The sequence below is a fragment of the Budorcas taxicolor genome, chromosome 7, assembly GCF_023091745.1.
Source record: "Budorcas taxicolor isolate Tak-1 chromosome 7, Takin1.1, whole genome shotgun sequence".
Lineage (NCBI taxonomy): Eukaryota > Metazoa > Chordata > Mammalia > Artiodactyla > Bovidae > Budorcas > Budorcas taxicolor.
In genome coordinates this window covers 52,597,480-52,623,302 of record NC_068916.1, presented here as the reverse complement: position 1 = coordinate 52,623,302, position 25,823 = coordinate 52,597,480, and the positions used below count along the sequence as shown (strand labels likewise).

At 43.6% G+C, this 25,823-nt stretch overlaps 1 protein-coding gene across 1 annotated transcript; it reads left to right on the top strand.

Moving 5' to 3' along the window:
* Positions 1-13,570: 13,570 nt before the first annotated feature.
* Positions 13,571-24,732, top strand: GNPDA1 (glucosamine-6-phosphate deaminase 1). The gene is made up of 7 exons (XM_052643060.1): positions 13,571-13,609; positions 14,504-14,633; positions 17,851-17,952; positions 19,449-19,631; positions 20,616-20,800; positions 22,431-22,605; positions 23,270-24,732. The coding sequence occupies exons 2-7, from the start codon at positions 14,510-14,512 to the stop codon at positions 23,368-23,370; spliced, it is 870 nt and encodes a 289-aa protein (XP_052499020.1). The 5' UTR covers positions 13,571-13,609; positions 14,504-14,509; the 3' UTR covers positions 23,371-24,732.
* The last annotated feature ends 1,091 nt before the right edge of the window (positions 24,733-25,823 follow it).

Here is a 25,823-nt window from a genome sequence, read left to right as displayed (position 1 = left end):
GCTCTGTGATGTGGAGATTTGGAGCTGTGGGAGACATCCCACATAGCTGGTTGGCCAACTTCAGATATCCACCCTGGTCCAGATGGGTCACTAGGCTCAAAAAACATCCTCCACACCCTAAGAATATCAAACCTGTGCCTCTCATCCATGCCTTAGGGCATACATTTGATTTTTTAAAAATAATTATTTCAAAAATAATTAAAAGTGTTTAATATATAAAAGAATGTGCCATGAAAAGGAAGCCTCTTCTGCTCCCTGCCCTTCAGCCTCTCAGCCTTTCAGTTTTCCTTCTCTGAGATCATCATGACTGTTTCCTGTATACCCTTCCAGAGACAGGTTGCTCATACAGGAACATATATTTATTCCTCCTTCTATGATGCCCACGCATACTCTAGCACAAATGATACCATACAAGGAGTTGTCATCTTGTTTTCTTTTTTGAATACCATAACATTTATTAAGGAAATTAAATTCTTATTTTTCCAAAAGACAAAAAAACTCTTCCCAGAATTACAACTACAGGTCTGAATGGCTTCCTTGAGGAATCCTTGCAAATATTTAAGAAAGTGATACACTAATCATCACATCTTGTTTTCTTTTTAAAAATTAGCTATCATGATAGTATTCATATTAGTTCATGGAACTCAATCTCTTTTGAATGGCTGCAATGTATTCCATCTAACAGGTATCCAAAGATTTATCCAGCCAGTTCACGACTGATTGATATTTAGGCTGTTTCCAGTACTTTCCTTTAACAAGTAGGTTACAATGAATGCCTTTCTAGAAGGAAATGAAAATTCAACTTCCTTCTGTTGATGTGTGGCTTCCTCCTGTTCCCTTAGCACTTTGCTTATACAGTTGCCTATACAGACAGGACATGTTCATTACTTTGTCCTGTGTCCTGTACTGTCAGGACACCCTGAATATCTTGTATTCAGCTTTTTTCAATAAATTACCAAAATACGTCAGAGCTATTTTTCCTCCACAGTAATTGGTGCTTGAATCACTTAAATGGCAACACCAGCTGAAAAACGTATCTCCATAAATAAAGATTCAGGCAACCTCTTATTATCTCCTGCAGGTTTAGTGGAGGGAAATAAAAGGGGTCACTGAGAATTAAATGTATTTATTTGCACATTCAGGAAAGGAAAACACTGTTCTTTGGCCATAGTCCCATGCCGTGAACAGTAACCACCGTTAATAAGAAATAACTGATTTTTTCCCCTGAAAACCAGCCAATCAGCGACACCCTCACTTCAGTAACTAGGCTTCTGCATGTGAGCAAATCCAGGCCGGCCCCAAGCCTCCAAAAGCCAGCCAATCAGTGACAGTGTCCATGCTCCTAGACGACAGCCAATCAGCAAGCGTCTCACTCCCAGGACCTTTCTGGAAAGCCAGCCAGCCAAAGGCAGCCTTGCTCCACGGATACATTAACACAGCTGAAAAGTCCTTACATCCTGAAATCCTTTCTCTTCTGAAAATCCACCAGACCCCGCTCCCGGGCTTCCTAGATGCTTTCATAAAATCAGCTCCGGCTTTGCTGGGGGGACTTTGCCTTAAAATTGTAGTTCCCACTTTTAGGCAAACAGGAAGTTCACCTTTAAAAAAAATCATCAGACGTTAAATTCAATGTATGTTAGTTTGCAGTTTTGCAGCCCTTTTAACAGTTGGACCCAGCTGTTTATAGTGAGAGTTTGAACCTGTGAATGACAGATGTACTCTCTCACAGCTGTGAGATAATCACTCTGATTCTTGAAGTGGTTTTTATTACTTTTTTCAACCTTCCAGAAATATTTTTTTTCTTGAGGTGTAAGAGACATATAACTAGTTTCAGGTGAACAACATAATATTTGCTATCTATAAATATTGCTAAATGATCGCAAGTCAACAACTGTCACCATATAGTTAGAGAAATTTCTTTGTGATGAGGACTTTTCAGATTTACTCTTAGCAACTTTCAAATATGCGATAAAGTTTAAAGTCATCAGGCTTTACATTACCTTCATGCACTGGAGAAGGAAATGGCAACCCACTCCAGTGTTCTTGCCTGGAGAATTCCAGGGATGGCAGAGCCTGGTGCGGTGCCATCTGTGGGGTCGCGCAGAGTCGGACACGACTGAAGCAACTTAAGCAGTAGCAGCAGCCATGACTTATTTACTTTATTGCCAGAAACTTGTACTTTTTTGCCCTTTTCACCCATTTCTCTTAATCCTTACTCCTTCACCTGTGGCAACCACCAATCTCTGCCCTGTGTCTGTAAGCCTGGTTTTTTGTTGTTTTAAATATGTGTCATAGGCTATTTTGTCTTTATTTCAGTTAGCATAATGCCCTCAAGGCCCATCCATTTTGTCGCCAATGGCAAGATTTCATTCTTTTTATGACTGAATAGTGTTCCATTGTGTAATCTATGCTGCATCATCTTTTTTCATCCATTGATGGACACACAGGTTGTTTCTGTATCTTGCCTATTTTAAGTAATGCTGCAATGAACACAGGGTTGCATACATCTGTTCAAATTAGTGTTTTCATTTTCTTCAAATAAATACCTTGGAGTGGAATTGTGGGATCATATGGCAGTTCTGTTTTTTTATTTTTTGAGGAACTTCCATACTGATTTCCATAATGGTTGCACCAATTTACATTACCACAAACAGTGCATGAGGATTCCCTTTTCTCCACATTCTCGATAACATTTGTTGTTTCCTACAATAATAGTCATTCTGACAGGTGTGAGATGATACCTCATTGTGGTTTTGATTTGCATTTCCTGATGATTTAGTGGTATTGAGTATCTTTTCATGTACCTATTGGCGATCTGTATATCTTATTTAGAAAAAAATCTATTCAGATCCTCTACCCATTTTTTAAATGGGGTTGTTTCAGGCTTTTTTGCTATTTAGTTGTATGAGTTCTTTATATATTTTGAATATTAACACATCATCAGATATCTATTTTTGTGTATATGGTGGTGGTGGTGATGGTTTAGTTGCTAAGTCATGTCTGACCATTTGCAACCCCTTGGACTGTAACCTACCAAGCTCCTCTGTCCATGGGATTTCCCAGGCAAGAATACTGGAGTAGTTGCCAGTTTCCTTCTCCAGGGGGCCTTCCCAGCCCGGGGATCAAACTGGCATCTCTATATCTCCTGCATTGACAGAAAGGTTCTTTACCACTAGCACCACCTGGGAAGCCCTCTTTTATGGCAGAGCCAAATGCAAAGAATCACAGTGCAGAAATTATTTTTGTTTTGTACAATATTTTTCTAATGAGAAAAGCTTGTATATAAGGCAATTGCAAGTAGAAGTGCCTTCCAGATGAGACTTCAAAAACAGTAGCAATATTTTGTAGACAGTCTTACTGAGTTGAGTTAATCACACACACACACACACACACACACACACACACACACAGACTAAAACCAAAAGTACACAGGAAATTTTTGGAGGTGATGGATAAATCTGTTAATTGTGATGACTGTTCCCCAGGGAATGCATATGCCCATACATACTCATCAAATATATACATTAAATATATGTAGTTTTTGCATATATATTAAAAAGTTACTAATACAAACCAAAACCACAATGATCTGGAAGCAATCTAAGTGCCTACTGATAGATGAATGGATAAAGAAGATGTGGTATATATGTATATATAATGGATATTATTCAGGCATTAGAAAAGAATGAAATCTTGCCATTGGTGACCATATGGATGGACCTGGAGGGGATTACGCTACTTCAGACACAGAAAAACAAATACTATATGATTTCAATTATATGTAGAATTGGAATCTAAAAGCAAAACAAATGAACACACTTAACAAAACAAACAGAGTCATAGACACAAAGAACAAACGGTGGTTGCCAGAGGTGAGAGAGGGGAGAGAATGAGAGAGATGGGTGAGGAAGATTAAGAGGCATAAACTTCCAGCTACAAAATAAGAATCATGGATATGAATGTACAGTGTGAGACATATAATCAATAATAATGTAATATCTTTATATGGTGACAGATGGTAACTAGAGTTATTGTGTAACAATCATTTTGTAACATACAGAACTATCAAATCACTATGTTGTATACCAGGAGCTAACACAGTTGTAGGTCAATTGTACTTCAAAACCAAACAAACATGTGCACACTGCTATATATAAAACATAATCAACAAGGACCTACTGTATAGCACATGGAACTCTACTCAATACTCTATAATTACCTATATGGGAAAGTAATCTGAAAAAGAATGAATATATGTATATGTATAACTGAACCACTATTCTCTACAACTGAAACTAACCCAACATTGTAAATCATATACCTGAAACTAACATAACATTGTAAATCAACTATAAAAAAGAAAAGTGAAGTCGCTCAGTTGTGTCCAACTCTTTGCGACCCCATGGACACCAGGCTCCTCCGTCCATGGGATTTTCTAGGCAAGATTACTGGAGTGGGTTGCCGTTTCCTTCTCCAGGGAATTTCCCGAGCCAGGGATTGAACCCAGGTCTCCCACATTGTAGACAGACGCTTTCCATCTGAGCCACCACTTGATCTTAGCCAAAAGGCCAGTATAAAATAAAGGGAAGGACTTCCCTGGTGGTCCAGTTGTTAAGACCCCATGCTTCTACTGCAGGGGGCATAAGTTCTATTGCAGGTCAAGGAACTAAGATACCCACAAGCCACACAGCCAAAACATGAATTAATTTAATTTTAAAAACTTTTAAAAATCCAAACTATCTTCCTTCTTTAAAAAAAAAATTATATGTGAGTGACAAGCAATTCCAAGATCATTGCTAATTTAGTAAACACAACATTTTTATCATGAAGCTGTGATTCACCAAAATACATATTTCTATTGACACAACAGAACAATTTTATCTTCAATGCTGGATATTTTAACTAAATTTATAATTGTGTTTACGTTACACTGAGCATTTCTCCTTAGCGAAAGTTCAACGGCCAAGGACAAGTTAACTTGGTTGTGACCACTAAGGAAATCACGTTAAAATGTAAATAGGACTTCTCTGGTGGTGCAGTGGTTAAGAATCTGCCTGCCAATCCCACATGCTGCAGGGCAACCAAGCCTGCTTCCTGCAACAGCTGAAGCCAGAGCACCTAGAGCCCATGCTCCACAAGAGAAGCTGATGCGCCACAATGAAAGAGTAGCCCCTGGTTGCTGCAACTAGAGAAAGCCAGAGCACAGCAATGAAGACCCAGGACAGCCAAAAATAAATGTGTAAAATTTTATAAATGTAAATGAAACATACATAGACTGTCACTTTGGGGAATTTTATAAGAAAATCCTGCAAAACAACAAGCTATTAAGAGCCGAATCACCAGGGAAATATAAAGAAGGAAAAAGGTCTCTAATTTAGATGCAATTTATTTCAGATAAAAATATGCCTTTAGAGACACTTATCTGTTAGTACAGGAGGTAAGAATCCACCTACCAATGTAGGGGACATGAGTTCGATCTCTGGCCCAGGATTCCACACGCCGAGAAAAAACTAAAGCCACAACTATGGAGCTCACATGCTGCAACTGCTAAAGCCCGCGCAGTTAGAGTCTGTGCTCTGCAATAAGAGAACCCACTAAGATGAGAAGCCCGTGCATCACAACTAGAAAGTAGCCCCCACTCCCTGCTACTGCAGAAAGCCCCATGCAGCAACAATGACGGCGCAGCCAAAAAGAAAAGCTTTTAGAATATCTCATGGAGGATTTTCTTTTATCTCAAAGTATAAATGCATAAGAAAGTAGAAATGATTCAAATTTAACTGGGTCTCCTGTTTATATCTCTTAAATCTGGAAACACTATTCCTCCAGCCTCTGTGGCTTCCCGTTTCTGATCATCCCTGTCTATAATGCCACCCTCTTCCTCTTCAGTAACCAAATCCTAACTGTCTTTCAAGGCCCATCTCAAAACTCTAGTAATAATAACAACGATCCCTTAGTGACAGCTAACTCCGTGCCAGGCACTGTTCTAAGTGCCTTCAGTTCAGTTCAGTTCAGTCGCTCATGTCCGACTCTTTGCGACTCCGTGAATCGAAGCACGCCAGGCCTCCCTGTCCATCACTATCTCCCGGAGTTCACTCAGACTCACATCCATCGAGTCAGTGATGCCATCCAGCCATCTCATCCTGGGTCGTCCCCTTCTCCTCCTGCCCCCAATCCCTCCCAGCATCAGAGTCTTTTCCAATGAGTCAACTCTTCGCATGAGGTGTCCGAAGTACTGGAGCTTCAGCTTTAGCATCATTCCTTCCAAAGAAATCCCAGGGCTGATCTCCTTCAGATTGGACTGGTTGGATCTCCTTGCAGTCCAAGGGACTCTAAGTGCCTTACATGTATTAAATAATTTATTCCTCCCTGAGGTAAACTACTCTTGGCAATCATAGTACATACCATAAGGTAGGTGTTATTTTTCCTATTTTATGGATGAAGCAATTAAGCAGAAAGAAATTAAGTGACTTCCCAGAAGTTACAATCAGTAAGTGGTAGAGCTGGGAATCAAAGTCAAACAGTGGCTCTGGCCTGCATTCCTGGATATGCCCCAGGTCTCTCTGGCTTTGATCTATGTGGCTCTCTTGGGGCTCTGAGCTGCTTTCCCATCTAATATCTGAAGCACATGATCATGCAGCTTATTATACTGTCATCTCCTTGTGAAGGAGCCTGAAATTACTAAACTTGTCCACATTTCTCCACTTAAAAGGAATTCTGAAATAGCCAAGAGGTAGGAGCAACCCAGTGTACCTGGACAGATGAACAGATTAAAAGGTATGTATATATGTGTATATACACAACACACACACACAACGGAATAATTTTCAACCTTTAAAAAGAAGGACATTCTGACACATTCTACAGTGTGGATGGAACTTGAGAACATATGCTAAGTGAAATAAGTCAGTTGCAAAAAGTCAAATGCCATATGATTCTTTGTATATGAGGGAACAAGAGTAAACGAATTGGTAGAGACAGAAAGTAGTGGCTGCATGGGCTCAGGGCAGGAGGAAATGGGGAGCTGTTGTCTAATGGGTATGCAGTTTCAGGTTTGCAAGATGAAAGAGCTGTAGAGACGAGTTGTAAAACATGAGTGTACTAACCGTACTGAGCTGAACACTTAAAAATGAGTAAGATGGTAAACTCTATGCTGTTTTTACCATAAATATATTTTTTTTATCAGAGAAAAAGAAATTTTGCATTTGCCTTCTTAGTCGTTCCCCTCTCACCTGCTCTCTAGGAAGCCAGTTTTTGGCAGTATCATATCTGGGTTTTTGGAATGAGAGAGAGAGGAAAAGAGAACAACTGGGAAGCCAAACTCTGGTATCTGCATAAAAAAAGACAGAAATTTACCGTAAGGAAAAGGAGAATGGACGTTAAGTTGAAGGAAGGGTGAGGCGGTCACCTGCTTTGGCTGGTTATGTGCGATGGGGTGTTGGGGCAGATTTTTTTAGTTAGGAATTTAGAATGAGCAGTAGAAAAAGGTTTCCTGGTTAGCAGTAAAAGGAATGAGGCAAGGAGAATTTTAAAAGGTGCTCTGAGTTCTGATTTGGATTGTCTTTGATATTCCTCTAGAGACCTTAAGAACAATTCTAATGGCTTTTGGTCACCAGACTGTTTCTCTGAATATAATTCTGATGCAAGAACAACAACAACCACAATAATAATATGGGATTAAACTATGTAAAATGGACAGTATTTGGTTTCTAATCCATAAAAATGACAATTTTGTATGATTCAACCTAATAAGTGATATTTATGGAGCAGCTGCCATGTTCAGGCATAGTGCCAAGTGCTTTACATGTGACGGTCTATTTTAAACTTCATGACAACCCCATGAAGGAGTTTCCCTACTTCACAGTTGAGGAAACTGAGGCGCAGAGATTAAGAAAACGTCCCAGCTAATAAGTGGGTGATCTAGTATCTGAACCCACTGGGGTCTACAGCCAGTGCTCTGAAACACGTGGGGCTTTGACTTTTACATGCAAGGTACTGAGCTAGGTGGTATGGGAAATGCGAAGATCAGTGAATAAGCTGTGAGATCAGAAAGAAGGTGAGAAAGAGCTATAGGAAATGGAGATTAAGACATGGCCTCAGATAATGAGAAGACAGAGAATAACAGCAGAAGCCTTGGCAAGGGATTCACAAACACAGCAGAAGGCAGCACAATATGGGAAGGTGTGGTCTGAGGAATGGAGAGTCATTGGTGGGTCAGACGATGCACCCCCAGGCACGGGGGAGAGAAAACAGTGGTTGGATCTCTTGCTCAACATCTATCCCACCTGTGGAATTTTCCTGAGTGTGCTAGATATCTACTGCAGCAAAACAAACTACTTCATAATGCAGCAGTTTTAAACAACAGATGTTTATTTCCTCACAGCTTCTGTGGGTCAGGAATTCAGGATTGACTTAGCTGAGTGATTCTGGTTCAGGGTCTCTCATGAGACTTCATTCAATATACTACTGATCAAAGTGGTGCACTTGTTACAAGTGATGAACCTATACATTATAATCACCCGAAGTCCAGTTTACATCAGAGTTCAATCTTGTACAAGGGTTTAGACAAAAGTACAGTGAAGGACATGTATCTATCACTACAGTGTTACGTAGAATAGTTTCACTACCCTATAATCTCTGTACTCCACCCATTCATCCCAGCCTCCCTGTTGTTTCCATTGTTTCCTGTTAATTCCTGGAAAACATCTTTTTTATTGTCTCCATACTTCTGCCTTTTCCAGAAAGTCATATGGTTGGAATATTATAATATGTAAAAATCCTCAACAAAATTCTAGCAAACAGAATCCAACAACATATTAAAAAGATCATACATCATGACCACATGGGCTTTATCCCAGGGATGCAAGGATTCTTCAATATTTGCAAATCAATCAATGTGATACACCACATTAACAAACTGAAAGATAAAAACCATATGATTATCTCAATAGATGCAGAGAAAGCCTTTGACAAAATTCAACACCCTTTTATGATAAAAGCTTTCCAGAAAGCAGGTATAGAAGGAACATACCTCAACATAATACAAGCCATATATGATAAACCCATAGCAAACTATCCGTAATGGTGAAAAATTGAAAGGATTTCCCCTAAAGTCAGGAACAAGACAAGGGTGCCCATTCTCACCACTACTATTCAACACAGTTTTGGAAGTTTTAGCCACAGCAATCAGAAAAGAAAAAGAAATAGAAGGAATATTATAATACATAGTCTTTTCAATAACACACATTTTAAGTTTCCTCCAGGTCTCATGACTTGACGGCACATTTCTTTTTAGCCCTTAATTATTGTTTTCAGCCACTAAGTTTTGGGATAATCTGTTATGCAGCAATTAATACCTCAATATTCTTCCAGAGTATCCGATAACTAACCTCAGGGGAATATAGATATTTATTTTTGTATTCAGTTATTCACCCAACTTAAACCCAACAGATATATTTGGCTTCGGATATGGTTAGATCTAGACAGCTCAACTGATGTCAACAGGGCTTTGTGTCTGTTTTCTATTGGTTCTACATCCCTTACTGACAGCTCTAAACTTTCCTGGATTTTATTAGAAGAAAGATTCATACAGAAGAAAGGTATCTCCTTTCTTCTGACCTGAGTCATCTGCTGTAACAGTGAGTCATGTTTTTGATCTTAAGTCACAGGAAACTCTACCAGCGGTGGCTTAAATAAATATCCCACACAGATACTTATTATTTCCTTAGAGGAAGTCAGGAGTAGGAGGTCTGCTGCTGTTGCTGCTAAGTCGCTTCAGTCGTGTCCGACTGTGCAACCCCACAAACGGCAGCCCACCAGGCTCCTCCGTCCCTGGGATTCTCCAGGCAAGAACACTAGAGTGGGTTGCCATTTCCTTCTCCAATGCATGAAAGTGAAAAGTGAAAGTGAAGCCGCTCAGTCATGTCCGACGCTTAGCGACCCCATGGACTGCAGCCTACCAGGCTCCTCCGTCCATGGGAGTTTCCAGGCAAGAGTACTGGAGTGGGGTGCCATTGCCTTCTCCGGTAGGAGGTCTCAGTTCAGTTCAGTTCAGTTGCTCAGCTATGCCCAACTCTTTGTGACCCCATGAATCGCAGCACGCCAGGCCTCCCTGTCCATCACCAACTCCCAGAGTTCACTCAGACTCACGTCCATCGAATCAGTGATGCCATCCAGCTATCTCATCCTCTGTTGTCCCCTTTTCCTCCTGCCCCCAATCCCTCCCAGCATCAGGGTGTTTTCCAATGAGTCAACTGTAGGAGGTCTAGCACTTGTCAAATATCAAAGACTTAAGTTCTTTCTATCCTCCAATCTAGCTTCATGCTTGTTGCCTCACAGTTATAATATGGCTTCCCCAGCTCCAGGTATCACAACTGCCTTCACGACAGGAAGAAATGAAAAGGAACAGAGACTATATAGATGAACTCACAAACAAAAAAATTGAAGTGAGGGGTGTACTCACAATTCTTTTAGTTAGATAACTTTAGTCCTATAACAAGAGGATGGAAGGATGAGTATGGGTAACAGTTTAAACCCAGGCATGGAGTGGGAGGCGTCTGAGGAGGGCAGAAGGTTAGATTAGAGAGTATTTAATTGCACTCATCTCACACGCTAGTAAAGTAATGCTCAAAATTCTCTAAGCCAGGCTTCAGCAGTATGTGAACTGTGAACTTCCAGATGTTCAAGCTGGTTTTAGAAAAGGCAGAGGAACCAGAGATCAAATTGCCAACATCCACTGGATCATAGAAAAGGCAAGAGAGTTCCAGAAAAACATCTATTTCTGCTTTATTGACTATGCCAAAGCCTTTGACTGTGCGGATCACAATAAACTGTGGAAAATTCTGAAAGAGATGGGAACACCAGACCATCTGACCTGTCTCTTGAGAAACCTGTATGCAGGTCAGGAAGAAACAGTTAGAACTGGACATGAAACAACAGACTGGTTCCAAATAGGAAAAGGAGTACGTCAAGGCTGTATATTGTCACCCTGCTTATTTAACTTATATGCTGAGTACATCAAGAGAAACGCTGGGCTGGAAGAAGCACAAGCTGGAATCAAGATTGCCAGGAGAAATATCAATAACCTCAGATATGCAGATGACACCACCCTTATGGCAAAAAGCCTCTTGATGAAAGTGAAGGAGGAGAGTGAAAGAGTTGGTTTAGAGCTCAACATTCAGAAAACTAAGATCATGGCATCTGGTCCCATCACTTCATGGGAACTAGATAGGGAAACAGTGGAAACAGTGGCTGACTTTACTTTTGGGGGCTCCAAAATCAGTGCAGATGGTGACTGCAGCCATGAAATTAAAAGATGCTTACTCCTTAGAAGGAAAGTTATGACCAACCTAGATAGCATATTGAAAAGCAGAGACATTACTTTGCCAACAAAGGTCCTTCTAGTCAAGGCTACGGTTTTTCCAGTAGTCACGTATGGATGTGAGAGTTGGACGGTGATGAAAGCCGAGCACCGAAGAATTGATGCTTTTGAACTGTGGTGTTGGAGAAGACTCTTGAGAGTCCCTTGGACTGCAAGAAGATCCAACCAGTCCATCCTAAAGGAGATAATTCCTGGGTGTTCATTGGATGGACTGATATCGAAGCTGAAACTCCAATACTTTGGCCACTTCATGCGAAGAGTTGACTCACTGGAAAAGACCCTGATGCTGGGAAGGATTGGGGGCAGGAGGAGAAGGGGATGACAGAGGATGAGATGGCTTGATGGACATGGGTTTGGGTAGACTCCAGGAGTTGGTGATGGACATGGAGGCCTGGCGTGCTGCGATTGACGGGGTCGCAAAGAGTCGGACACAACTGAGCGACTGAACTGAAAGAGGGGAAGAGGAAATAAGGGGTATCATGGATCTATGATAATATAGTCAGCTATCGGTTTCTCAGGGGATTGCTTCAAGGACCCCCACAAATACCAAAATCCACACCAGCTCAAGTCTCTTACATAAAATGACACAGTATTTGCATATAACCTATATACAACCTCCTGTATATTTTAATCACCTCTAGATTATTTATAATCCCTAAGACAACCTAAATATTATGTAAACAGTTGCCAGGTACATAGCAAAACACAAGTTTTGCTTTTTAGGAACTTTTAGAAATTATTTTTCGAATATTTTCTGTCCAAGTTTGGTTGAATTTGCGCATGTGGAACCATGGACATGGAGAGCTCACTTTTTCATTTAATGCTCACAACAGCCACATGAGGTCAGTATTACTTAATTTCTACTCAATCCCCAAATTCCAGAGAAGAAAATTAAGAATTGGGGAAGAGGGATTATTGGCTTGAGTCACTCACTCAAGAAGTGGATATTGGTGAGAACAGAATTCAAATCCAGGCCTTTCTGATTAGTCCCCATGCGGACTCCAGAGTTAACAGACACCCATACTGGTTCCCTACAGAAAGGGTAACTCTGGGGTGGTGGTTGTGGCTTAGTCTCTAAATTATGTCTGACTCTTGCCCGCCAGGCTCCTCTGTCCACGGAATTCTCCAGGCAAGGTTGCCATTTCCTTCTCCAAGGGATCTTCCTGATCCAGGGATTGAACCTGGGTCTTCTGCATTGCAGGCAGATTCTTTAAGGACTGAGCTAGGAAGGAAGCCCAACTCTGGGGAAACAGGCCCAATTAAGGTCACTTCCTAGACCTATCTGAAGGCAACTGACTAGCTGCTGACTAGCAGCCTATTATCTGAAGTATTTGGAGATAGGGTGGGAACCTCACTGAGAAACATCTGCAATCCTCAGGCTGAGATGAGATTTCTAACTAAATAAAAAATAAATAAAGCAAAACAAACAAACAAAAAACCCTACACCAACAGTGAAGCCAAAGAACAAGTACCCAGAACTTGTGTTAGCTCATCAGGGTCTCACCAGAAGATGGAGCCGCAGCGGGGCCCAAAAGGAAAGGGCGAGGAGAGTCAGGGGAACTGCAAGACAAGGGCGCCCAGCTGCCTTGGGATGGCCCGTTTGGTATGTTCTCATTTCTGTAAAATATAAGGATCTTAAGGAAAATTCACTGAGGATGTAGTCTAAACCGTTAACATGATTATCTCAGGGTGGAGGAATAGAGAACACCAAGAGTTTACGTTTTTCTCTAGTTTATACTGCTGCAAAGATTGATCTTATTTTTTTTTCCCTAGAGGTAGAAAAAAATCCAATTATATTGCAAACAAAAAAAGCAGTACTAACTAGGTAAGGAAATGACATCTAAAAACATAAAGGTCAGAGACAAGCTCAGCCCTAGAGGAAGCGATTCTGCTCTTCCTCCCCGGCCTCACCCCCAAAACTGAAAACCTGGTCCCAGAACCCCCGCCCGGGAGACTGCATCCGTGGGAGCAACCTGGGACCCCCTCCCGTCTCTCTCTTCCACCAAACCAGTCTCCAGGTACCCACCACCCTCTCCGCCGCCACCCGGGCCTACTCCGCCCCGGAACTCAAATGAGAGTGGGCGGCCCCTGGCCGGCGGGGCAGAATCTCCCGCGGCCCTTCAGAATCAACCCCGCCGACCGAGCGCGCCGCCGCGTGACCTGCAGCCACGTGACCCGCGCGGGGCGGGGCTGCCGGCGCAGTCGCTGCAGCCGCCGCCGGAAGGCATCTGCGTAAGTGGGGAGCGGGGTACGCAGGGACCCTCTTTGCGGGCGGGGTCCGGGTGCTGCCCAGCCTTCGGCACCCCGGGGCCGGGATTCCTAGCGATCTGCTTGGACCTCCTCCCTGGGAGGGCGATGAGATTGCCATTCGGGGGAGGGGGGGGGGTACTTCGGTTCGTGGGGAAAACCCCATGAATCGCAGACCCAGCCACCTTCAGCCCCGGGCCTTCCCACTCTGATTTGACCGCAGTGCTGGGGGAGGAGTAAGCGCCCTCATTCCTGAGTGATTGCCTTTACCCGGTGTTTTTGGTGGAAAACCGAGCATTCACAAAGCAAGGCCGGGCGGTAGGAGCACCCCTCTCTGGTACTGAAAGAGAACACACCTCTCCAGTCCACCACATACTCTAGTGATCCAAGATGATCCCATGACCTGTTTAGTGAGTTGTTGTTCAAGGGTAGAGCATAGCATCTAGCCAGGTGAGGGTTGTCAAGAAGGGGAACGGGGGCCTGGGTCGAGCTACAAGGTACTAGCCAACATATTATGTTGAATACTATGTGGTTTACAGGCATTTTCTCATTTAATATTCACCATCATGAAATCTCTCAGGTAGGTGCTGTTCCCATTTTCACGTTAAGAGAAAACAGGCTCAAAGAACTTGGATCCTTAACCAAGGTCCTGCAGTGATAAATAGAGGAACCGAGATTGGACCCCAGGTCTGTCCCGCAGCAGCGCCTCCTGCTGGGTGGTGGAGGCACTTGGCCCAGCTTTTTGACATTCCTGTGAACTAAGAGCCTTCCTCTTCCTGGCTCAGCCTACAGAAAGGGGCTTACCCCTCCATCCCAACCACCTCCACCCCTTTCTCCTTATGTCTTACCAATGAGTCTTTCTGTCACCTGCCTCTGCAGGACACGATGAAGCTCATCATCCTGGACAACTATTCTCAGGCCAGTGAGTGGGCGGCCAAATACATCAGGAACCGCATCATCCAGTTTAACCCAGGGCCAGACAAGTACTTCACCCTGGGGCTCCCTACTGGTGCGTTGTGGGGTGGGGAGAGTGGGCAAAGGCATTAGGGGCTCTCAAGGGTCCAGGTAGGTAGGCTCATTCAGACAAGGAACTGCAAGGAGGGCTCTGAGGTACTGCCCCTTATGAATGAACAACTCCCCTGCGCCCTGAGCATACAAAACAGAGGCCTAGCTTCCTCGGGTTGGTTTTGTTGCAGTCTGCTCCTGAAGAATCCTGGAGTAGAAGGGATCTTGGTTAGGCACGAAAAACTGATTTTTAGGCTATATTCTAAGTCAGCCTTGGGAGCCAAGTGTCCTTAACAGAATTAAGTCCAAATACCTTAAGACATACATTTTATGTAATGAATTAATTTCTCTTCTCTGCACCTATAGTGCTAGTAACTAAGCACCATCTTTGGGAGAATTGAGAAGATAGTCACTCAAAGCAGTTTCTGTAAGGCTTAATTAAACAGAACCCAAGTGAAAAACAGCCCCAATTTCTTTGCAGAAAAAATCAGAATGGTGCCTTTATTGGAGGATATTTTGACTAGCTCGTCAAGGCAAATGTTCTGATTATTTCTTTCAGAGGTGGGGTGGATTTGCCTCAGTGGCCCATATACTATTGGGTGAGTCTTCAAGCTTTTTCTATATACAGCCAAATAATAAATATTTTACACTTCACTGGCCATACAACCAGTGATTGCAATCACTTAACTCTGTCCTTGTAGTTCAAAAACAGCCATAGACAATACATAAATGAGCATGGCTGTCTGCCAGTGAAACTTTACCAACACTGAAGTTTGAGCTTATATAATTTTCATATGTCATAATATTCTTTTGTTTTTTAAACTGTCCTTTAATTTATGAATGCTACAAAAACAGACAGTACGCTAGATCTGGCCTGTGGGCTGAAGTTTCCCCATCTCTGCTCGAGAGGTTTGTGGGAACAGTATATGCAGGTGCCTGTGAAACCACTAACATCTGAGACTAGGACAGGGCTGCACTAACATCTGTTTTCTAACTGTACAGCCAGGCTAGGTTGGAGTCTGGGCTTCTGCTGAAACCCCTCCCCATTGCCCCGTCATTTGCAAAATAGATCCAGCCCCCTCAGAATGGTATTAAGAGCCATTGAAGGCCTGGCCCCTTCCTTACTATCACGCTTGAACCAGCACAGCATTTCCATGTGGGTTCCTTGGAATACTCCTTCTATTAGATGAAGCTCCCAATCAGGGATTTGGGTGGAAGTTACCAAAACCTACTCTAGCTAATTTAAGAAGAAAAGGAATTTATTGGCTAGATATTGGGGAGCTCACAGGATCAAACCAGTCAATCCTAAAGGAAATCATCCCTGAATAGTCATTGAAAGGACTGATGCTAAAGCTGAAGCTCCAGTACTTTGGCCACCTAATTCGAAGAGCTGACTCACTGGAAAAGACCCTGTTGCTGGGAAAGACTGAAGGCAAAAGGAGAAGACGGTGTCAGAGGATGAGATGGTTAGATAGCATCACTGACTCGATGGACATGAATTTGAGCAAACTCCAGTAGATAGTGGAGGACAGAGGAGGCTGGTGTGCTACAGTCCATGGGGTCGCAAAGAGTCAGACACAACTTAGTGCCTGATCAACAACAACACACAGGATTGATGGGAAGGCTAGAAGTTTGGAAAATGGACATGACGAAGTTCGGGGGAGGACAGGGAAGCTGTGTAGCTCAGGCATAGCTAAGACCATGTCACAGGGACAAGCTGGTTATTTTGTGTGAATGGGGCTGCTGCCATTCATTCAGCAGATATTTTTCGAATACCTGCTGTATGCCAAACTGTTCTCGATGCCAGAGATACAGCAATGAATAAAAAGAACACAAATTCCTGCCTTCCTAAAGCTTATAGTGGGAGAGACAGATCATAAACAAGTGAATTAGCAAAATACAGAGGTGATAAGAGAGGAGAAAATGAAGCAGGGAAAGTGATAGGGAATGTTCAGGAAGGGGTGGGAGTTACAGTGTTGGATATGGGGGCAGGGAAAGTCTCTGAGTAAAGGCCCTAAAGAGGTGAATGAGCTGTGCAGATACTGGTAGGGTAGCATTGTTGGCAAAGGGAACAAACCCCATGTGCAAAGGCCCTGAGGTGAAACTGCTTGAAGCGGGATTCCTAAGGCGGGTGGGAGGCAGCCAGGGGCCAGGTTATATAGAGCCTTTGTTAGGACTGGTTATTATTCAGAGTGAAATAAGAAGCCATTAGTGGGTTATGAAAAGAATGACTTGGTTTGGGTGGGGCTTTTTTCTTTCCATCTTTTTATTTTTAGCAGTTTCACATATTCAGAAAAGGTGAAAGAACAGGTACTGTTTACCTGGATTCACCAGTTGTTAACATTTTGCCACATTTACTTTCTTCTCTTGTGGCTCATGTTCTGTCTGTACACACACACACACTCCTTATAAGCCACTTGAACGGTCCAGAGATCCTTTAAGTCTTTTACCTCTAAGTCCTTTAGCACATAACTCCTCAGAACAAGGACATTCTCTTATATAACCACAATACTACTGTCATACCTAGGGGAATTAAAAATCATTTCACAGTGTCATCTAATACACAAACTATATTAATTTTCCCTGTAATTGTCCACATTTATTTGTAGTTTTAAAAAAAAATCCAATGTCCAGTCCAGGCTCCATGCATATCTAGTTTCTTAATCTACAGTAGTCCTCTTGCCTCTTCATGGGTTTATGATTGACTTTTTAATGAGACTGCACTTGAGTTTGCTGCTCCAAGGGGAAGTCTCCCCGAACCCACAGGCTGGCCTGTACCACGGCTGACGTTACGTGGTGTAATGTGTCCCCTCTCCTAGACAGTGAGCTCCTCCAGGATGGCTGCTGAGTCTCTTACTTCTCTGCATGCCCATAATGGACCTCTCACGTACTGGTTGCTCAGGGAATATCGTGTTGGTAATTAAGTCTGACATTTACTCAGGTGCTAATCACAGTCATTTCAATCATCAGTGTTTTCAGTGCTAGGGATTCAGCAGTGAACAAGACAAACATAGCCCTGCCCTCCTGGAGCTTGCAGTCTAGGGAGAAAATAGGTTATTAAACCAGCAACTTAATGGATGGCAGTTGGGACTGAGCATTGGGTAGGACTTCAGATCTGACAGGTATTCCTAGTGAAGCAGCCCTGATTCATTCCTGGTTGCCCTCTGGGCTTCCAGGAGTGGGAAGCTGAAGGGGGTTCATTGCTGTGGCCTCTCTTGCAGGGAGCACCCCACTTGGCTGCTACAAGAAACTGATTGAATACTATAAGAATGGAGACCTGTCCTTCAAATATGTGAAGACTTTCAACATGGATGAGTATGTGGGTGAGTCTTTGTCTTTCATGGTCTTACCTGATTCCAGGAAAGTCGTACTCCTTGCCTCACAGGATCAGCCAGGAGAGGACTGGGGACATCTCGGAACCAGTGACATTTGGTGGTAGGCTCAATTGGTAATACCATATCCTCCAGGCCTTGGTTTCTTCAGCTATAACATGAAGCTAATGAAACTGACTTTTGGGCTTAAGTGATATAACAGATGTGGAAGCTTCTTGTACAGAGCAGACACTTGATAAACTTTAGCATATTGCCCCCCCGTCTCCTCCCCAACTCCATGCCCTTTCTTTCTGGAACAATGACTGCAAATGGGATCTGGGGTCCCATGGCTGGGAGGTGTCCCCCCAGTGTCTGTGTCTGGACTTTCTACTGCATCTTCCAGTCCCTTTCCTGCCAAGTATACCAGGAGGGGAGCTGAGACTGGTGTCCTTCCTACTGATGAAAAGTGGCACCTTGGACTCCTGTCATCCTCTGTGCCACCTACCATCATCTTGTAATGGTTTCACTTGAAAGGTTCTTCTGTTTAAATTGTGGTAAATTACACATAACATAAAACTTACCATCTTAACTGTCTTTCTGTGTACAGTTTGGCGTTAAGTACTTTCACACTGTTGTGCAACCAATTTCCAGAACTCTCTTTATCTTGCAAAATGAAAACTCTAGCTATCAAACATCAACTACCCATTTCCCCACTCCCCCAGCCCCTGCTGCTGCTGTTGCTGCTGCTAAGTTGCTTCAGTTGTGTCCGACTCTGTGCGACCCCATAGAAGGCGGCCCACCAGGCCCCCCTGTCCCTGGGAGTCTCCAGGCAAGAATACTGGAGTGGGTTGCTATTTCCTTCTCCAGTGCATGAAAGTGGAAAGTGAAAGTGAACTCGCTCAGTCGTGTCCGACTCTTAGCAACCCCATGGACTGCAGCCTACCAGGCTCCTCCGTCCATGGGATTCTCCAGGCAAGAATACTGGAGTGGATTGCCATTTCCTTCTCCATATCCAGCCCCTGAAACATGCATTTTAAACATTCTTCTTAACTGAAAAATATCCTTGTTGGGAAGCCCTGAAATTAATTCTCACCAGCCCCCTGGTGTTCAAGTTGGGGTTCAGGCTGAGCAGGGTGTAACTAGGAATGAATGGTGGGATAGGAGGCATAGGGTAAGGCATATGCTTGCTTCCTTCCCTAGATGGACCCAGTACTTACCCCCTAGGAGGTTAGCCCACCTCTAGTGGCCCAGAATGACCCTGGCCTGCAGCCTCTGGCCATTCCCCTGTGAAAGGAGATCAGAATGAGGGCCTAGTCCCATGGTCTTGAGCAGACAAGGATACCAGCTCAGCCTATCCTGAGTGGCTGGGGGTAGAAGGGCTGGGGCCCCAGCCTCCCTGATAGGCTCTTCCCTGAAAGTGTCTCTGGGGGTCAGGAGGTATCCTGACATCTTTGGGAGGCAGACTCTAGCTCAGCCTGGCATGACTGAGTACAGCCATGGCCCCACAGGCCTTCCTCGAGACCACCCAGAGAGCTACCACTCCTTCATGTGGAACAACTTCTTCAAGCACATTGACATCCACCCAGAAAACACTCACATCCTGGATGGGAATGCAGCTGACCTGCAGGCTGAATGTGATGCCTTTGAAGAGAAGATCAAGGCTGCGGGCGGGATTGAGCTGTTTGTTGGAGGTGAGCTCGACACTGCAGCAGGTGTCCAGGGTGGCTGGAACACAGGAGGAGGACAAGACCCATGCCTGTCTCCCAAACAGCTTCCTCTCTGTGCCAGTGACAAGAGTCATTTGTTGGCCTGAGGTGGCAGGGAAGGCACGGTGGGAGCCCCTGCTGCTCAGAAACTGTGATCTGGGGCATCTCCTCTTCTTCAGTGTCTTATCTAAAGTGTGGTATTTGGATTTGGACTCCGATTCTCTCCGTTTCCCAGTTAGGAGTTTTATGGATCAGTCACAGGAACTAGCTGATCAATCAGTTAAACATTAAAAATCAGACTCATGTAGTTCTAAAAGATTCTACCATCAACCCCAGCACACTATAAACAGCAATTGAACCCCAGAGAAGCTTTGTGACTTGCCCTGGGTCAGCCAGCCAGAGCAGCAGAGAGAGGGTGGGGACCGAGGGTGTCCCTACGCTGAGTTGCCCTCTTACACTTCCGTCTGTCATGGCCTCTGGAGTCACCCACAGCGGGTGGAGGTGGGAGGCTGAAGTTGAACAGTTTTTTAGTGCTCCAGATTTAACCCTTCTTTACTTCAAAGTGGGGAGGAAGAGGCTAGGAATGCTCATGTTTTGAGATATAAACCTGGCAGCCCCTTTCCAGGCCTTGTGTATGTTTTATTCAGTGTGACTCTGTCTAAGCAGCGGGACCCATGACTAGTGGCAGACGAGAGAAAAGTTACACTTGGATCACCTGGGGGGCAGAAGCTTATTGAATCGCTCCCTCCTTAGCTTTCTGAGGGGGTTAGCAAGTTAACAGTGTGTGTATGCCTCAGCTAGAAACAAGGGGGGGAAGGTCAGATGCTTAAAGTTTATCTTAACTGAATGAGGTAAGATACACGGTTTTCAAGGATTTTTTTCAGACCCCACGTGGGGAAGGAGGGATTGTCCATTCTTGAAGTCTTGGATCCCTGGCACCGACAGGGCTGCCCCATCTCTCTTGGGCAGGCATCGGCCCTGACGGACACATTGCCTTCAACGAGCCGGGCTCCAGTCTGGTGTCTAGGACCCGTGTGAAGACGCTGGCCATGGACACCATCCTGGCCAATGCTCGGTTCTTCGATGGAGATCTTGCCAAGGTGCCCACTATGGCCCTGACAGTGGGCGTGGGCACTGTCATGGATGCTAGAGAGGTAAGGGTGCAAGGGATCCACAGGCCTTTCATTGTGGGTGGGGGGAGCTAGACTTGTCTTTTTGCTGCTAATTTTAACTATACAAGTACCACCTGAATTCACTTTTATTAAAAATGAAGACATAATAAATAAGGCTAAAGTCCCAACTGAGACCCTTCACTGTTCTCCTTCTTCTCTGGAAGTAACCGTTCTTCCCAGTGTGAGGTGTAACCTTTCAGCAGTGACTTCCCAGGAAGCTGCAGGCTCCTAGTCTCTGCTTACCCAGTACCACTAATGTCAGAATATGAATTTGTACCTGCCCAGGTAACTGAGGGGGCCCTCTGGTTCCCTGCAGTTGGTGGCGGTCAGTCACTGCTTGAAGAGAGCTCCCCCTGCAACTGCAAGATGCTTGTGCTTAAAGCCCTGCGTGCAGAGATTCATAAATGTGGAGAAGTGTGATGGAAATAGTATCTTGACCTGAATTTAGTAAGTCTTTCCATAGAAATCTGGGTATCATTAGAATTTTTTGTGGTTCCAGTTTCCTTACTTTCATTAGAAGCTTTTTCTCTTTATTTCTGGTATATTCAGTGAGAAGAAGCTACAGAAATTTTAGCTTCAACTTTCCTTGCCCAAGTCTGTAAACAAACATGTAAATCAGTGAAAAAGATTCCCTGTCTAAAATGAACTTTTGTGAAACAAGCAATGGCAGCAGATTTCTGTTGGGTAACCTTGAATCAGTACCTAGGGAGGTCATTTTGCTGGTTTTGGTAAATAGTGTGGTTTGAGGGCTCTTCCTGCAGTGTGCAGAAAGGACCTGGGGCTGAAAACCTGGAAATTCTCTTTTTGAAAATGAATTCTGGCGTCCTGAACAAAGAGTCACATTTCTCTGTGCCTCTGTTTTTTCATCTTTCAAGCAAGGAACAGTAGATCCTGCTCACAACTCCATGATACAAGTGAATTACAATGAAAGGGTATATGGAGAGCTATTTATAATCACTTTCCAACACTTGACATCTTGATATTTTAAGCATCGAGGGGAGTCTGTGCCTGTTTTACTTAGACAGAAAGCATTACTCTAAGTCACACGAGCAGGTCTAAAACTCTGAATTGAAAAGTGACCAGATTAAGGGGCAGCCTTATTTGGGTTCAACATTAGCAGCCACACAGATAACTCTCAGCATGGCTTCCAAGGCCTCCTTGTAGACAGTGCCGATTGTGACCCCTTTTTCAGTTTGTCACTGAAAACTCACCCAGCCTAGAAGCCCTGGGACCTAAGGTGTGGGCCTCAGTGTGCACGGGACATATGTTCACAGGGCACTTTCACAGACATCACCAGAAGTGCCAGAAGGCACAATTACGTGGTGGATAAGGGCATGGACTCTAGGTTAGAAATGACATGGGGCAGGCTACTTAAACCTCCATCACAGAACCTACTTCCTTATGTAGGGATAATGATGCTCCCCACTTCAGGCTACTCGTGTGCTAAGGCACATAGAGCATGGAGCGCAGTGTGCCCCGTGCTAAAGACTTAAAACGACATAGAAACAGTAGTCCTTACGATCATTTTGGGTGGCCAGACTAGAATTCAGGTGTCGACTTCCAGTTTTGCTGCTCCTTCTCCTCCATCACAGGCTTGTTTTCTGATCCCCAGGTGATGATCCTCATCACAGGTGCTCACAAGGCGTTTGCTCTGTACAAGGCCATTGAGGAGGGGGTGAACCACATGTGGACCGTGTCTGCCTTCCAGCAGCATCCCCGCACAGTGTTTGTGTGCGACGAGGATGCTACCCTGGAGTTGAAAGTGAAGACTGTCAAGTATTTCAAAGGTGAGGGTGAGGTGGGTCAGAGTAGGTAGCCATCTTCAGAGGTGCCGGGAGTGAATGGTGGATCTAGCTTGCATGCTCTGACCACTGTAATTCACAACTGTGATTTTTAAAAAAAAATCAAACCCTCCTCTCAGAATACAGTGTTTTCTTCCACCTATGACTGTCAGGGTCCATTTTGGGAGACCTACTTGCTCTGAGGAGGAGAAAAGAATGAAATCAAAGTTGGAGTTCTAGGACAATTTGGTAAACTCCTTGCAGTGATACTGAGCCTCAGGCTTTTTATCTTCATACAGGCCTTTTCCTTCTAGTCAAGGCACTGAACTGTCATGAAGATCTTTTTTCTTCTACTTAAAGAGGACACTCACTGCTTCAAACATGAATCCTCATTTACTGAGCAGAATAGGAATTTGTTCTTTGGTGAACAAATGGCCAACTTATAATGGCCGACTGTCCTACAGACTGAATTTATAAAAGTCCCATGGATTCTAGCATTTAATAGGAATAACAAATTCTTTTCCTGTTCTTAAGATGTTCATCATTTGGGCCCACAGAAAAATGATGAGTACCAGTTCTAGGACAAAATTTGAGAGCTCCTGGACATTACTGTTGATAATGGAACTCTGCCTCTACCTGCATTAACAACTTTTGTTTTTAATTTTTGTAGGTTTAATGCTTGTTCATAACAAATTGGTGGACCCCTTGTACAGTATCAAAGAGAAAGAAATAGAGAAAAGCCAGTCTTCTAAGAAACCATACAGTGATTAGCCTGTGCTAATCACTGTGGTATCAAGTACCTCATTGGGACAGGCGGATCTTTCTGGAAATTGTCTTTAGGATGACAGAATTGTATTTCTTTAATCTAGTATGGTTACTCCAGATAAGTGGGCCAACTTTTTGGCTATGCAGCATGGAGTTTGGTCATAAGAATTTAGCTACTTGTTTGTAACTTACTCTTAATCAGAAAAAAAAAAAAAAAGGAATCACTCCATAATTTTGATGTTTGCCCCACTGACTAGGGGTTTTTAGCTTTTTGTTCTGTCTCTGACACTGTTCGTATGTATACTACATTCCCATCAGTAAGTTCTATCATGTGCACTGATTCTCAATTGGGGAGGGAGTTAAGGGCTTATATATATTGGATAGAACCTCTCTGGAGAGTCTTGAAAGTCCCTCTTGAACAGACCTGCCCCTTATTTGAGAATCACTGTTTTAGATTAAGGAATAAATACTCTGTGTCTAAAATCAGTATGAGGAAGCAGTCCCTTTGGTCAATAACAGAGGCCATGGGAAGGAAACTATCCCTTATTTTCTCCCCCACCCCCCCTTTTTTTTCCCTGCTTTCAGTTGGCCCTTCCTTGAACTCAGAGGACTCTGAGAGAGGATTTGGGTGGGTAGGGCTAGAGAGAAGGCTTTCTCTGATAAACTCAGAGCTTCAAGTTTGACCCAGCCACATCAAACTCCCCTCCCACAGGGACCTTCCAGCACTGGAAGGTGGAAACATTTTTCCCACGGGAGTCCTGTGTTTTGTTCCAAAGTCTCACTGTGGAACCTCTCATACTCATGGAGGAGGTCCACAGGGGCAACAGACACTGTCAAGTTCAAAGCTGTATTCAGCCAAGGTTATGGGGCCAGGGCAAGCAGCTCAGTTTAGAAACACACAAGTGACATGTTCTACACCCCTAAGAGCTGAGCGCCAAAAACATACCAACTTCTTTAGAAGTTGCCTAATATCCTTTCCCCACATAAAATACCCTATCCTTCTAACCCTCGGGGGCTCCTGTGGCATGGCCTCATGTTCCCAGAACAGAAAACACAATGCTTTTGCCCCTTTCTCCTTCGTTCCTTGTTCACAAAATGAGTCTACTGCTCTGCTTTCCTCTTACTTCTATGCCTTGACGGTTTGGATGCTGCCTGCTCCTCCCTGTTTTTGTGCCAGCTGGAAGCTGCTGCCACCTCTTTTCTGGGAAAGATCTTTCAGAGCCTGGCTCAGGCCTCTCTTTAAGCACTGTGTTTGGTACCAGTGTTTTACCTTTAGCTTTTATACGTGATTGTGCTGCCATTCTGTTTTAAGCTAATGGATCAATGGACTTGTTTACAATGTGATGTTTTCTATTAAATCCAGTATTTTCAAGTAAAATGTGTCATTTGTGGATTTCCTCCCCCAGAGGTCAGAAGCTGGCCTGGGTTGATATTTCTATGTTTTGAGCACAGCTAGTGAGTAAAGCACCACACTCACTCCTCATAGCAGCTCAGCAGGAAGTCACAGTCACAGCAACTGTTGATCTCTTCTTCAAACACCAGAGAGGAAAATAACCAAAATATTTCACAAAAATGAAGTGCCTGTGTGAAAAAATGGTAGGAATGAACAGATGAGCAATGAGCAATAAACGGTCAGCTTCTGGGTCTGCTTGACATCCAAATGAATATGTGGCTGTTAAACAGAATAAGGCAGACTTGTGACCAGGAGGGATGTACCGACTACAAGGTACAGAAAACAGGTTTTAAGGTTTTTTTAGTTAAAAGTCAATACAATGGAACATCTTGGGTCAACATAACCAACTGAGGTATGAGTAGAAGTTGAAAATAGGGTTTACTTTTTTAACAACGGTTACTAATATATGTGCCCACAGTAGTCACTTGTTTTAAATATAAATTCGATGACTTTTATTAAGTCTGTGGAGTTTTACAATTCCTCACCACAGCCCCTTCCATCATCCCCCACAGCTCCCTAATCCTACCCCAGCCCAGGTGACCACTCGTCGGCTTTGTCTCTATAAATTCACCTTTGTTGGACATTTCATATATAAATGGAATCATACAGCATGACATCTTTTGGGTCTGGCTTCTTTCACTAAGCATAATATTTTGATGTTTAGCCATATAACAGGTAGCAAACTGTCTATTCCTTTTTATTGCTGAAGAGTATTTCATTGTATGGATATATACCACATTTTGTTTATTTCATAAAGAAGGGATTACATTATAAGTAGGCATGTTAATAGGAAAAAAATCTGAATGAAATGAGAAAGGATTTAGTGATGAATGCTAAACGGAGATGTCTGTATGAACTCAGGATCTTAAAAAAATCTGTCACGGTAAAAAAGTCTAAAAGAGTGGGTAGATGTATATGTCCCCTTCATGAATCACAGCCTTGTCGTGGTGAAAGGGCCTGCATAATTCAATGAAGCTAAGAGCCATGCCGTGCAGGGCCACTCAAG